We start from the raw sequence: 15,920 nt of genomic DNA, 5'->3' as shown, positions 1-15,920 counted from the left end.
AGAACACAAGAGCCGCATTTTCAGATTTAGCCCAAAAGAGTTATTCATCACCATAAACAAAGCTTGGCAAGTGTGATTTAAAAATGTTGTTATGAAGCTTTAAGAGCAGAATTTTGAAAAAGGCTGAGTCACCTTTTTATACTAATACATCCATTTAGGAGTGCTGCTAGATGTGACAGGAGGGCTACATTTTCTCCATTATGTACTTTTCTGCCTGCCTGCTCAAAACGCAGCTTTGAAGCAATAGCTCACAGTCTTTGCTGTGATGCTGTGACCCACCTTTGCCATTACAACCCATTTAAGTCAATAGACAATTCAAGCAAGACATTTCCACCAGTTGCAGTGGGTAAACTGAAAATTGATTTTAATACAGTTGGAAGACAAAATACGCTCCCTTTTTCATTACAAAGATGATCTAGTATGTATTGTTTGTATTTCAAAACAGCATCTTTGATGAATTGCTATGACAGGGCAGACATGGTACATATCTCGATGGAGTAGAAATATCAGAAAATGTATAATATAATATATATATATATATATATATATATATATATATATATATATATACACACACCTAGTGGACTGAAAAAGCACTTATATTGTTCTAGTAGGCTACCAAAAGTTGAATTTGAATTGGCAATTTTACAATTTACACAAACAAAATTGATCTCTGGCATCCGTGTAACGATACGATATTGCCACACAAAAAAACCTGCAATATTGCACTGTATTGATGTTGTATTTAATTCAAAAACACACTTTACGTAAGAAATAATTAAGCCAAAAAAGAAACATAAGTAATTTTCAACAAGTGCTTAAAAAGTTGGCATAGCATCACATTTTTTGCCACCAAGACGAACAAATTCACGTTCATGTCTGTTGCTTTTGGATGAACAGGCGATTGCTCCAAACATCCTGCATGGCCAAATAAATACTTTTTGAAGTGAGTACTTGAGGTGTATCTCCTGGGTGTTAAGTTGCTGTTTTAGGGTGAACGCTTCCTTAAATTACAGATGCTAATCATATAAGAAAGTGCCTCAGAAAGCAATGATCTGTTTCCAGTAAGGCCACCATATGTTGATGATGTATCTGTCAGTTTAAGAGAGCTTCACATCAGACTGATGGCTTGATCTCCAGAGGGCCGTTGGATGGCCACAATGGAAGGCGGTGAGATGCCTAACTCAGCCAGGGGTCTGAATGGAGCTCTGTCCATGTTTGTCACATAAGAGTAGTTTAATAGGATTTCAGTCTTAAGCCTCCTCTCCTACATATGAGAGTAAAAAGACTCCCCGGCCTCCTGCTGATATCTCAGTCGCCAAGGAGAACTGCCAGACAGACAGGAGCATTGTAAGAAAAAATTATTTTGTTTGTGTCATCTTTTATCCCTCCTTAATTGTCTGCGGCTCAGAAGTTAGTGAAGCAGTGTCTGTAGTTTGGTTTTATACTTGCATGTGTGTGTGTGTGTGTGTGTGTGACTCTTTGGCTGCTCGGTTGCTCTGGTACGAGGGCAGCGGCTGCAGGAATGTGCAGCACGGTGAGAAGGCTACTTATTGGATATTTCATGCTTTTGTCTGGGAGGCTTTATTGCTGTAGTAGCCAGAGGAAATCCAGGGGTGAGCGGATTATCTCCCAGCTTATCCCAACACTTCTAATATCACACCATTCACTCCCACAGCCCCTTATCTACAGGCGTGTCAATTTCTTTTCTTTGTTTTCTTTATTTTGGGTTACAAACTCCCCGTTTCCCCTCCTCCTCCTCTTCCGGATAGCCAGGCATTATCGCCACTCTTTTCCAGAGGGATAGAGCAGAGAGGGGGGGGCAGAAGGAGAGCGCACTTGCTGTGAAATTCCCAGGAGAAGGTGGTGGCACTTTTCTTTCCCCCCCAAGCCAGAGAAAACACAGGGTGACGGAGGAGCGAGGAAGAGAAATAAACTCTCCTCCCCTCACTGCGCAACACCCTGGGAGCTAAAAGTAAACAAAGCAGTGTGTCTCCGCACTGCCATTGTTGGGGTTGCAGCAGACATCGGTGTTCACACATTAAAAAACGTAATTAATAGCCTCTGAGTTGACACTGTTAAAACAATCCTTTTTCCAGCGGTGTTTAGACAGGAGATTATTTTGTCTGTTTGCAACTATCGGAATCTGCTGCTGGCTCTCATTCTAATGCAGCTTACCAGACTGACAAAATTGGACCGGTCATCCAGAATTACAGGATAAATAGTAATAATTTTTTCAAACATACTTTGCCCAGTCTGAATCCATTTTTGTCTTATATGCAGTCAGAATGTGGTATTGAAATGGGGCGAAAGCTGCTGCTGATGGTTTTGCTAACCTCCAAAAGAAACAAATACGATTCTTACAGTCTCGCACATGATGGTGGCTACAACCTTTCCTCAAGCACTGTGGTTTAAGAGCGAGCTTAGGAGCTGCCATAGAGAGCCGCTCGGTGATGGTGGGGTTAGATGGCTTAGAGGGAGAGTAGAAGAGGTAAGGGTCTGGCTCGGGTACAGGATTCTGGCTGATGGCTGATGGAGCGGGCTCTGTTGCAGGCCATGGCCACTGCATGAGCACATCTGAAAGTCTTTATGGAGAGGAAATGGTAATTGTAAGCAGCCCCCCCCACCAGCCTTCCCAGCCCTCTGATCTCCCCCCTCTACCAAACCCCCTTCCCCCTGTTTATTCCTTTCTTTCTCTGTCCCCACCTTCCTTTCCCTCCTATGCTGTTAATCTTTTAGCTAGTTACCATGGCAGACTTTATATAGACTGATTCTTCATGTTGTGGCGAGCAACATTTGGATATTTAGTTCCCGCCTGCATTTCCTTTGATTTCACAAGCAGTAAAATTGCTCCCCATGTAGCCCGGTGCAGAAGTCTGTTGATGCAAGCAACAGCATGCTGTTCTGTATAAAAGCTATGATGGCATAATTGGGGGACGGAGTTATCTCTCCTTTGAGCCAGCAGCAGAGGTATAAACAGTGCCAAATAGAGGTCTGTGGTCAAGGGACAGCCAGCAAGACAAGATCATGGGCGAGGTGGTTGTGACGATTTGACGGCGTGTTATGTGTGCGACCCACAACAAGAGATTTAAAAAAGAAGACAGCAGAAGTTAGCTGCTAACTTGAAGAATAGTAGTGGTTGTGAATGTCTGCAAATAAGGGAAGCAGTGGGATTCAGGGGCTCCTTACTGTCCAAGCAGAGGACAAAAAGGTACATGATTGATATTACCATGCCATGCCATTGTTATTGTTTAGAAAACGCTGCCAATGTGTATGTTATACGGCACGCTAGTGGTAGATGTTTTTGTGGTAAATCTCATGCCCCTTTCACCTCTTTTGCTTTCACAATGCTGGCATGCTGTCTAAAATCAAACACTGGAGCGGCATGATGCTGCAGTTGTTTGGTTTTGTGTAAAAAATGCAAAGGTGGCATAGAGAAGGGGACTTTATAGCAGCCCTATAGCACAACTACTGTGTAAAAAATGTGTAGAATCTAGGGCTGTACCTGACTTTGAATCATGCCAGTCAAAACGGATTGGGCAGTTCAAAACGAGTATTTAGCAAGTTATTTGTTTTGTTTTCCAGTTTCAGATTTTATTTGGGGCTCCTCGAGAAGTTCAGTGTGACAGCAGCATTCATGAGACTGTATTGTATTAAGCTGCGGTGAGCTGTAAATTCACCACCTCTAAAAAGATGGTCTCTCCTTACTCCTCCTCTGTGCTGCTGCCTGCATCTCTGTGTATCAAAGAGCAGTGTGAAAGTTGAGAGCACTCACTCCGCAACAAAGTTTGGGAACCAAAACGTCCCCAGAAGAACACTACACAGAAAAAAAAAGACTTGACGACTTGAAGCTATCTCAGCCAACTGAGAGTCTGCGACCAGACTGGCGGTCAGAACTGAATCTCCAACTTTCAAGGGGCAGCTTTTGTAAAATCTTGCAAAGCAAAAGGAGAAATTAGCATTGCTTAAGAGGTGAAGGCTTGGCTACAAAGAATGACCTTCATGGTGCTTGGACGTGTTGATAGACACGCAGAGCAGCCCCGTTTTCTGTCGGTAGTTGTGCTTCTGCCTCTGTCTGTGTGAATTGGCTTCTGTTTTGTTAGGTGCACAGCCGTTTTATGACTTTGTGTTCAATGATATACTGTATCTCAGCTCGTCTTGGCCTGGGCCCGTGAAGGGGAAACTGTGTATTGGAAGTGGAGTGGCAGCAGATTAGTGTGAGGTCAACAGCTCAGCAGTCTGCTGCTGAGAAGTGATCTCATCTGAGTATAGGCACAGTGTGCCAGCTCTTACTGTAGTGCTGACCTCAGGAAGGTAGTTAACTACACATTAAAGGCTGAAAAAACACACAGACGGACAAGATTGATCCTCAGTGTCCCCAAAGGAGGGAGAATCACCACACTAGATAGGCTCTTACCTTTGCCAGCTGTCTGGACTGAGTAACCTTTACAGCAAGTGTGTAAATAAACATCATGTCATGTGGTGGATCTTTACGGATCCCCACAACTTGAAGTCCACTGCATGTCAACTGACCCCACGTCGTTTTCAGCTCAAATTTATACCTGTGAATTTATTGGGCATGGCTGTTGTGCTTCACAGTTGAGCAAGCGAAAGGATGACACATCCACAGCTGTATCAATCGGCTGACTGTTTTTCTTGTCATTTCCACAGCTATGGAAAAGCCGCGTTTTGTCTGGAGGAGCTGATGATGACCAACCCTCACAATCACTTGTACTGTGAGCAGTACGCTGAGGTAGGTACCCGCCTGGACGTCCGTCATCAAGCACGGGGGCAAACTGTGGAATAAATATTAGCTCTCTGTGAATGGCGCCTCTCTGTAAAAAGCAAGAGACACCAACACGCACTTAACGTCACTGGGAATACGGGCTCATGAAAGGAGATGTGTTTACATGAGGTTGTCATGTGTTGCTTATTCAGATGTCATGCTGTCATTGCTCAAGCTGCCCTTTAGCACAGCTTATTGGCCATGTTTTAATACCTCCTCACACAGGTGAAGTACACCCAGGGGGGGCTGGAAAACCTGGAGCTGTCCAGAAAGTATTTTGCCCAGGCACTGAGGCTGAACAACAGAAACATGAGGGCATTGTTTGGTCTGTACATGGTGAGTACTTGCTTTGCATGAAGAGAGAGAGAGTGGGAGAGAAAGAAATAGGGAGTGGAAGAAAAAAACAAAAACAGTAGAGCCTTTTTTGTAACCCTGTGGTTTGTCAAGGTTGAGGCTGGCCACTGAGTGTGTCAAGCCCAACTGTACTGTGTGTGTGTGTGTGTGTGTGTGTGTGTGTATATATATATAAGTGTGTTTTTGGGGGGAGCAAAGAAGGGGCTCTCAGACAGGTCAGCTCAGTGCTGACTCAGACGGTGAACTCCAGCATCGGAAAAGTCTGCCCCTCTGGAGCTCTTTATTTTAGTAATAATACCCCTTTGGTGAGACCTTTTTTATGTTTATGACTTAAATAAATAAAGTAGTCCCGGAGTAAAAAAAGGGAAAGAGGGAGAGCGGTACCACTGCTGCAAGCATTTTGTCACTGGCAAATTATCCGACCAGGTGCCAGTTTGATTGTAGTTTTGGCCCAACGGCCCCTTTCATCTACATATTTGTTTAAACAGGATGTTGTCTGCAAGTGCCAATGCATCATATGTAAGTCGAGACTTGACATAAAAACACAAACGAAGCAGCGCAGGGAATAAAAGGTGGAGAGGGGAAGCAGGTCGAACACAGAGAGCCCCAGTGTTTTCTCTCTGTGCTGCACTGGGATTCCTCAGGTAGTCCAAACACCTCTGAAAGTGCTCCGAGGTGTAGCACAGGAGGCGCAGGGCAGCGTCAAACCCAAGACGTTCGCTTCTGTTAACTCTCACGCTTATGTGGAGACAGAGCAGGCCCCAGCACGGTTTCCTGACAAGTCATCCGCTGACACTTGGCTCTTTAATGAATACTTCAGGTGGGAGTTTGCGCCTTAAGAGCGTGTTTTGCAGATTGTCAGCAAGTCTCGGTGGTCTGCGTCTTGACAGGTGCAAGAAGTTCAGTGAAGGGACAGGAAACTTTCACCATCTCATACCATCTGTGGCGGTTCGACAGGAGACCTGGTAGCACTGACCACAGTTGGGTTGTGGGTTGGTTACTCACAACACTTGCATGGGGATTCCCCTCCATAACTGGGATAGCCTGCCTGGGTTGATATAATCTAAATTAAGATTGCTCTTGAGTTAAAAAAGAAAGAAAATGCTTACTAAAAAATACAGAAGCCAAACCATTTTATCGAAAAAACAGGGCCAGGTTGATTAGTGTGTAGTTAAAGTTTCAGCACACTGGTAGGGAGCGCTTTGAAGTGCACGCAGGGTAAGCCCTCTGGGGTTTGCTGTGTGGAGATGATGGCAGGAACATGGGAAAGACATGGGATTTGTGGTTCGAATGGGAGCAGGCAGAGACCGTGATTCACATAGCGCTCCTCTCACTGCGCGCCGCTCTTTTTTCTTTTTTCTTTTTTTTTTTTGTAAAGACATACAAGGTCCTTTCATCGCAGTGAATCGATGGTGTTGGAGAAATTAGGCCCCGTTAAGTGACAATTTACGTATGAAGCATTAAAACACTCACTTTTTCCCTCCCCATAAATGATTTCTCCTGTGTCATCAGGCCAAGGTCTGTTTTTTCTCTTCCTTCTGCCACAATGACTAGTAGAGTGGTAGATGGTAAGAGTGGTTGCACATTCATCTCAATTACGCTTTTATTGCTGTTTCACCAAGTTTTGATATAAGAACACCCCCTTCATCTGTTCTCCCCTTTTGCTACTCCTTCCCGTTTTCTGTTTTCCCTCTAGTCGGCAAGTTACATCGCTGCCAGTCCAAAAGTCAGTGCCAAGGTGAAGAAGGACAATATGAAGTACGCGGCCTGGGCTGCCAATCAAATAAATAGAGCTTATAAGGTGAGTCACATAACCATTGTCTTTAGGCATGATAATAGCTTCACTCTATATGTTATTCTAGCCTCCATATCTTTGGTGTCCCTCCAACTGAAAGACATCTTTTTACTTTTTCCCACATCCCCAATTCAGTCCGCCAGACACTGCAAACCACCAATCGTTTCTCTTCTGTTGTGTCTCAGCTTCCACGGGACATTTGCACACAATATCCAGACATCCAGAAATCCCCTCATTTGCATAGTATGTGAAAAGCATTCACCACCACCGAGTGACCCCTGAATGCACAGCAGTCCTGAAGGATGCTTTCGACTTGCAGTGTTGTAATAACAACCCCGGTGTCTTTCAGTGTGTCTGGGTACATTTACTGTTAATGTGTTGATTTAAGGCCACAACGTCTGCTAAGACTTTATTCCACACCCCGGCCTCACAGATGAGCTCCTCGCAGAGCCACAGGCTGACTCTCCGAGGACCACAATCACGCTAAACTGTAGCAGAGAGTTGTCTAGTTCAGTGGTTCTCAAAGTGAGGTTCATTGACCGTCAAGTGCCTTTGAACTGAATCGAGGAGAAAATTCACAAGCCTAATTGTAGATTTTAATGTTTTTCAGTTGCATCTTTCCTTTAAAGGATTCTTTCTTGAATGGCAGGCTATACCTCTACATTTTTGTATTGCCCACCACCCAAACCGCCACCGTGGACACAAAGAGTATACAAGCTGACAGAACTGCCCCTCCTTCACTCTATCTGTCTCTCAAACTCGGACTGAAATCTGATCAAATGGTAAAACTAGGCAGTGCTGATCAAATATAAAGGGAGAGTTTGTTGCTGCACTGCTTATTCCTCTTCTAAAATGTTTTCAGAAACATATTTTGATGCCCTCTTTAGCTGTAATAGCGAAAGTTTGTGAACAGAAAGTGGACGCCATACTGCTTTCTGCATAGTGAAAATGTATGCCCCCCCCAAAAAAAGAAAGAAGAAACGTCAAAACGTTAAAACTAAGCAGCAGTAATCAATTATAAAAGACCATTTCTCACCTAAAATTTTTTAGCTTACTGTTAAGCTGTGATACATTGTTTGTTACCAGTCGGCTGCCAATGTGTTAAATGGACGAGCTCGCATTGTGTCACCCACCAGCTGGGGTGTTTATTGGTCTGGTATGTTGCTGTGCATTGTGGTAGTTGAAGGTTTTCTACCTTTTTGAGAAAAAGCAGTCCTTTTTCTCTGTTTTTCTCTGGTCATTTAGCTCCAATTTCAAAAGTATTTGTGTCTTTCTACAGCATAGACAGCCTAGTTTTATGTAAGGCAAAATACGTTTTTTAAGTTGATGAACATTTAATATTATATCAACTTATCTGAAAAGTGATTTGAATTAGACCTCCTGAAATTAAATCTGACTATTGCTGGCCAGTGAACCCGTTTGTGTCCATTTGTGGATTTTTTGAGAAGATTTTTTTGAATGACTCTGACCCATCGCTGTACAGACAGTAGCAAAGTGGACAAACTGGGGGCATAAAAGTATGCTCACATATTAGTATCTGCACATGCACACTGCGCAAGCAGGGGAAAAATTGAAGAGCTACTCAGATGGTATCACTAAAAATAGTTTATGCTGTTGTCATAGCAACCCAAGTATGAAACCATATTCAAAAGCAATCTTATTTGCCATGTCGGCCATATGTGTTGCTTATTTGGGCATTGATGGTTAAACATGTAATAAGCGGTTTCTTGCTGAGCATGTGTGGGTCCTGTTGAGAGAGAGGGGCTCCCCACTGAGCCTCTAAAGACCTCGTCTCACCGCACTGGGCTGTCCTTGCCATATAGACACATTTCACATGTCGAGCGCTGAGACAAGTTTGAGGGCTCTATTGGAAAAAGTCTGCACGTGAGTAACGCCACGGTGAATGGCTGCTCTCTTTCAGTGCTCTCATAGAAGTGTCATGGAGGAGATTTAAGCTTTTATTTTCTTCTGAAAGTGGAATATACTAACTGAAGAGGTGCAGCTTGTTTTGTTTAGGTTAACAGGTTTAGATCTTAGATCGAGATCTTGATAAATAGAAAAATGCAGAGGTGGTTTGGTCAATAAGATTAGTCAATCAGATGCCTCGACTGATGTCAAGTCCACACTACTCGTCACTTTGATCACGACGCTTGCTGACCTCACCTCATGTCTTCGAAAGTCTTTGATCCCAGCAGGAGACAAGATGAATATCTCAAACTGCAAACGTTTTTATCATAAATCAGAGGCCCAAAGAGAGGGAGAGGGACAAAGTGTGAAAAAAGAGAATCATATTTTGAGGGAACTCAGCAGTGTCCAAATATCTGAAGAACATCAGTGGAACTTGAGAGGGATCTGAGGCATCAGGCTTTGACAGGACCGCCAGAAATCATGATACTGTCTGTAACTTCACCTCCTTTTTCTGTTGACATATTACACAAAACTGTTTAAACTTTTTATTTATAATTCAAACTAGTTATGTACGGCCTGGCAATTGCCAATAATGGATTCGTAAGTACATCAGATAAGCTTGGAAACAGACCTATTATAACATTACTTTAGGACTTCATCTGAAACTTGTTACAGGGATTAGACAGTAGCCTAACCAGTAGTGTAGCACATGTTTTTCTTGCTTAAATGTTTTCATTGCCAGGGAGGTGTGGCAGAGGGTTTACCCACAGACAGGGAACACACATCTGTTTTTGGTGATGTTGGCTTTAATAAATCAAATAGATTGCTATTTGCTACCCAAACTCTGCCTTACATAAGACAAGACTATACAGTTCAATAGATCCTTTGTATTAATATCTTGATGGGCACAGATCTCAGATGTGGAATCAACACTTGGCAGTGATTTTCAGGATTCAGGATTACCTTATTTGTCCTAAGGGAAACTGAACATAAAGGCTGCCACATAAAAATACATAAATAGTGCAGAAACAGGGGTAAAGTGGTTAACACAGACAAGTGCAGACATTAAGTGCATTCAAATAAATGCAACACTACCTGTCATTTTACATACTCCCATGTCCTGAGTTCAGGAGATTCACTGATTTTATACCTTTTTAAGTATAACCTTCTGTATTTAATTACAACCCTACTGCATTTACTTTCCACCACCAGGTTGGTTCAGTAAAGCTCAGTTCATTACCATTGTGAAAAGTTGTGGATGGTACCTTTAATACCTTTGGAACCGTCCTTATTTTTCGTCACCCTTCTGCTTTAAGGTACCTAGCACACTGATCTGGCACTAAACAAGGAAGCTAGAAACAGTGCAGTCCTTTGATTGGTCATTAGAGAATTAACACTCTGCTCATGCCCGAGCCACCACTGTTTCATATCGTGACAAGAGTAAACTAAAACTTTAAAATGAAAGGATGTTTGCAGCCTCTCGCAGCAGCTGCAGACTGAGAAAAAATAATTTAATTAACTGGAGCAACTGCTGGCACCTTTTAAGGTGGAACTTTAACTTGTAATGTTTCTCAGTACATGAGATAATGACGTGAATCAATCAGCACACCTTAAATTTCAATATGACATCTTCGACCACTCCATCTGTTTTTATTGTCTCTCTTGGATGACGTGTTTAAAAAATGTATGTTATTTGTGATTGGATAATGTGACGACACATATTCTAATCTTTATTTGGAGAAAAGAAGTGTCAGAGCTTCGTTCAGTGTGCTCGGGCAGCACTAAAACCCTGCTTTCGCCTGACAATTAGTCAATGCACATAGCTGATATTTCAAACATCCCATTGAGAGAGACTCACTCCAGCCTGCAGCCCTGTTCTGTGGATGATAAAAAGGGTGGAACATGGGAGAGATTTTGACAGAAAAATGTCCCTATTTCTTATTTAACTCATTATGCATCAATTCTGTGTTGCGGAACATATTTATCTTTCACACCTCTAAATGGATTTACAGGACTGAAGTTATATTTCAATCAGGAAGATTATTTGGGCATCACTATTATAGGTAATGATGTATGGCTCAGAGCAATTTTCAGTTGATTTGTCATGACGAAAGACTGAAATACTGAAAAACTACTAGAGGCCAGTGAACAAAGCTTAAGTGTTAAAACGTTTGACCCTACGTTGCTTTGACCCCCTGGTTACGATAATGAGACACCTCAGTCAGTCACACCTTTGTCTTCCAGGGAACATGATGTGAGTTTCATGCCGCCCCTCTGCTCCTGCCCTGGTGTTTTATTTATTTAAGTTGCCTGGTAATAGTGAGGTTGTGCTGGGATGTGTATGCACAGTATGTGAAGCCTGGCACTACGCACGTGTGCCTGTAGATGTTGTTTTTGGTTGCTGTGTGAGACAAGTTAAATGACAAGGCGTAAGGTTGCCTTCCCACCTCCACTTAAATGACTCCTGAGATCTTTTAAAAGGGATCGGGCCATCGTCAGACAGCTGCAGGCTGCTGCGAGCTTGCGCTGCTGATTGATGGCCTCTTTAAAGCGTTGCTCGTGTCAGTCGTCCACTTTTATTAGGCCCTGGTACCTGGTGATTGTCATACTTCAGTGTGAGAAAAAGGTAGGCAGGTGAGTGCAAGTGGGAGCAGATGTCAGCTAAAGGTCACGATGGACTGGGGGCCCATTTAAAAAGAAATGTAATTACTTTGGTGGGGTCGGCTGACATGTAAAAGACATGGAGATGTGTGGGTCGTAGGTGCAGGGGGCTTCAAAGCAGCACTACATGGTATGCCCTCCTGCCCTAACTCTCGAAACAGATTCTCTGATTAGCTCCTCTGTCACGGACCACAGGCTTCCACTGCGTCATGACTCTATTATCAGATGCTCTAAATAGATGTGGAGCTGTCTGGTTTGCTCCCACTGTTGTAGAACAGGGCAGAAGTTAATGTGGTGGTCTCACCTCAGGCTGAGGAGATAATTGACTACCGGCCCGGGGTAATGGCGCATTAGGCAGCAAGGCAATGAAATGCACTGATCATTATAGCTACCCCACCACACACACACACACACACACACACACACACACACTCTAAATGTAGAAGAATGAGTCACACTTGGAAATTACGTAGCAAATTGCACACCTTAGCCAATTGCCCTAAGATGGAGTTTGGCAAAAGAGGAAGGAAAAAACTTTAGCCATGGAAATACAGTATAGGCTAGGTTTAGGCTACAGTTAGTTCCTGTTTGTAGAAGCCTGAACATGGCCAAAGGTTGAATGAATAAATGTCTCACACCATTAAAACGTTGCTTCATGTTGAACATAGCGTTGATTGTTGTCTGTTTTGCTGTGTTATTCCACCAAAAGATAAAACACAGAGGAAGGACTGTGTGGTTTTGGAAGAAAGCCAAGCTGGTCTTGGTGAGGGCACAAGGCTTCAATTTCGTCAGCCAGCTGTGCGTGTCTCAAGTATAGAAATTATTATGTTTACGGTGAGCGTGTGTGCTTCTGTTTAACCAAGTGTGCACATGCTCTCAAGGGCCTCATCTCTCTCCTCGGAGGACGTGCAGGATGTGCTCTCTTGTCCAGAGGCAGCACTGAAACTGTATCCCCTGCCTGTGTTTCACTCGGGGTAATGGTGTTTTTATAATGATTTAATTGAAAGGATTCCGTGGTGCTGTTGCCTCCTGCTTGTCCTTTGTTGTTCCACTGTGTTGTAGTTGTTGGTATCATAGTTGCAATGCTTTTGCACAGCGGCAGCCTTTCTTTAAAATGTTTTTCTTGATTTTTACCATGTTTGATTTTTTTCAAATTCTCTGTTGGAGTTCACTCCAGGGTTAAATTGGACCGGTGCTGTCCAGCACATCGACTGTACTTGGGGGGGGGGCTCGTCCAAGTAGATAAAATCCGAATTCCAATTTAACAGCTTAGGCCTGTCTTTGTAGCCCTTGTCTAATCTGTGTATTGGCAGCAACAGAAAGTTTGCTGATCTGGTGGGTAGTCAGGGGGGTATGGGATCAGAGCTCTGGAGTTTTTGCTGGCTGAATCCCAATTTAAACCTGGCAAAGCATCTTTGGAAACTTGTTCCTGTTTATAGTATTTTTAATCTGCTTCCACTTGTTACTTTTACTTAAATGTTGTTTGTACTGTACTGATTAATCTGTGTGTCTGTAACTAACTTTCATGTTGTATGCTGTCCGAAACAGGTCTCTATTGAGAATGAGACCCCGTGTGTCAATGAGATTACCTGCATGAAGAAAGGTTAAAAAAATTAAAACAACAAAAAAAAAACTAAACTAAACTAAAAAAATCCTGATTTAACCCTTGCTTTTACCTTTCCAAGTTTAGGGATGTGTGAAGTCTTAAAAATGTTGTTGTCACATGACTACATATAACTTACATATTTCTACATACATTTGCAAAGATATTCTTTCGACAAATTGTACTAACCTTTATGATCCCTTTGACTTTTTATTTAGTTCTATCAACAGCTTTAAATTTTTTCCAATACATCAGACCGACGCATGGCCACTCAACCTTGTGGGTTCTAGACAGCCAAAGCTGCTATGGATGTCAAGACAGTGTGTTTGGATCATTATTTTTGACACATCTGTATGCTTTTATTTCTGTTAAACACGCGTTTGTCTGATGGACATGTCCAATAATTCTTCTGCAACCTTTCCTGAGCCTGTGTGCTTGTGACACCTTAATAAGTAAGGGTTGAGCTACCAGCCTCATTTAGCGATTCAGCACACTGACAGTGAATTATGAGATTTATCATGTGCCTCAAAGCTCAATGTGAAAGCCTTCATTAATCCACTGCACAATAGCTTCTCTGCATTTCTTACTTTTCTCTCCTCAATGTTTAAGGTAATGTTTTTTCTCCCCGAATGGTACATAGAATTGGTGATAATGCAGTGCCATTCTGGTCTGTAGCTTGAAACAAAATTACGAGTTGTTATCTTCTAGCGACATGGCAGGGAAGCAGTTTTGTTTTTTTATTCATTGTTTTTCCAACCATCTACACAGCAACCCTATTAATCGTGTTATGAATTTAAACTGCATATTGCAGTGTATATGCATGTTGTTGCCATCTATGCAGACTGCTGGACAGTTTTCCCTCAAAAGGGTTAACAGGTGACGAGAGCCTCATGTGGATGAAGTATTGCCTGTCTGATGTGTTTATGACAAAATACCCACAAAACTAATGACGCTTCCATCACCCTTAAATGTTAGCATGCTATCATGCTAAACTACGGTGGCCACCATACCAGCTTAACATCAGCAACTAGCACTAGGCTAGTATGCTTGTACATTAACAATAAGTAATAGTGTTAATGTGGCTTTATTTTACGTCTCATTGTAGCTCAGAAGACATATTTAAAAGCATATTTCTAACTTCCTTTAGAGATTTCATAAAGATTTATGTCTGTCTATAAATGTGGGTGAAGTGAGGTTAATTAGACTGATCCCTTTATTATATCCCTGGTTCCCTGCCCAAGGTCAAGGAAGTTGTCTCTCTCACTGATATTTTTTCAGGGGTTGCCTCAGCTGTTGCAGTGTGTAATTTGGTAGAAAAAGTGTGTGCCTGTATGTGCACGCATGAGTAACCCTGGATGTACTAGTGGATTATAATTTGCGGCACTTCCTGTGAAAGCCTTTGGACAAAGAGCAGAAATTAGAGCAAAGTGTTACATACTCGTGTACTAGAGGCCATGGAAGTGGACTAATCATGAGGGCATCCTGTTTCAGAAATCTCACACACACAGAACTAAAATGTCACTTATGCAACAATTGAGCAACCTGCTGATTTAGAGGTATTTTATGACCTGTTTACCAATTCTATCCAGTGACCACTGTTGTTATTCTCTGATTCTTTTTGCGTCTAGCTTTGCAAACCCTGTGAAGTGTGATTCAGGGTGGATGAGGTTATCATGGCCTCTGTGATGCTGCGTTCAAGCGTGTTTGGCTCTCTATTGCTTTAGTTGGCGGAGAGACCTAATGAGCTGATGTTCTCTTTTCTTCCTCCTCCCTTTCTCTCTCTGTCCGACTCTCTCTGCCTTTCACCCCTCTTTTCTGACATGAAGCTGGCCGGCCGTGGAACCAAGGAGAACAAATGCTCCGTGAAGGCGGTGGAGGAGATGCTGGAGTCCATGCAGATCACCATGTCTTAGATGCCCTTCGTCTGCACCTTCCTCCTTCCCTCCTGTTCACACACAGCCACTTGGAGCGACATGGCAGCTCATATAGCCTTGCAATGTGACCACAACCGGATCTTTAACACATTTCTTTTTTTTTTTATCCCTTCAACTTCAGTTCTGTAATTAATTGAACTCGACATGGACAATGGAAGACATTTGTTTCCCTCAAGTGCAAAGATTTCCCCACCCATCTGGAAGCGACAAATTCCAAGTACTCCAACTTATTTTAACAAGTTCTACTTAGTATTAACCCAGATGCAATTCCACATGTCTGGATTACTTTATCCATCCCTATCTCATACTGTCTTTTAGGTTAATCTCTAACTGATATTAGCACATCCACATCAAGGCTATAACTCTGTGACCCGGGAAGATAACAAGCTGTACAGTTAAAGCTATTTATAAAGACTGTGGCGATCCCACCTGTCTGCACTGAGGTCCTTTAATGTTTCCGTACTATCTGTAAATGAAACATCTTTATCTAATAAACTTGTTTTTTCTTTTGTCTAATCTATCAAAATGTTTTAATAAAAGTAGGACTGATTGCAGATTCATATTCTTATTTGTGGCATCAGTAAGTCGGTTTTTTGTGGGATTGCCATTAGGGATGCGTGATAATATTGGCATGTCATTGGTATTGGCAGCTAACCTTTTTTTTTTTTAATTGACAAAGTGAAAACATCAAAACATCAGCTCGAAGTTGAAGTATTTTTTAAATTTTGCATAATGAATGAAAATGATACACTGAAAAGCATCGATGTCTCCATCTGTTAGTGGGCCATTACAATGAGAGAATGCATAATATGATGTTAATTCCATTTCAGAGGAAATCTGATGATCATTGAATTTAGTTGGGGAAAAAAAGTGGATATA

At 42.4% G+C, this 15,920-nt stretch overlaps 1 protein-coding gene across 1 annotated transcript in view; it reads left to right on the top strand.

The window, feature by feature from the left end:
- The window catches only part of emc2 (ER membrane protein complex subunit 2), a 30,935-nt gene extending 15,334 nt beyond the window's left edge, over nucleotides 1-15,601 (top strand). The window contains exons 8-11 of the mRNA XM_042490376.2: nucleotides 4,672-4,753; nucleotides 5,012-5,122; nucleotides 6,837-6,941; nucleotides 14,934-15,601. Coding sequence (XP_042346310.1) covers nucleotides 4,672-4,753; nucleotides 5,012-5,122; nucleotides 6,837-6,941; nucleotides 14,934-15,020 — 385 coding nt within the window. The 3' untranslated portion in view covers nucleotides 15,021-15,601. The remainder of the gene's footprint in view (nucleotides 1-4,671; nucleotides 4,754-5,011; nucleotides 5,123-6,836; nucleotides 6,942-14,933) is intronic.
- The last annotated feature ends 319 nt before the right edge of the window (nucleotides 15,602-15,920 follow it).

Source organism: Plectropomus leopardus, chromosome 11, assembly GCF_026936395.1.
Source record: "Plectropomus leopardus strain MGB_pleo_1.0 chromosome 11, ASM2693639v1, whole genome shotgun sequence".
Lineage (NCBI taxonomy): Eukaryota > Metazoa > Chordata > Actinopteri > Perciformes > Serranidae > Plectropomus > Plectropomus leopardus.
Note: the sequence above shows the minus strand (reverse complement) of the source record. Positions and strands in the feature narration are given on the sequence as shown.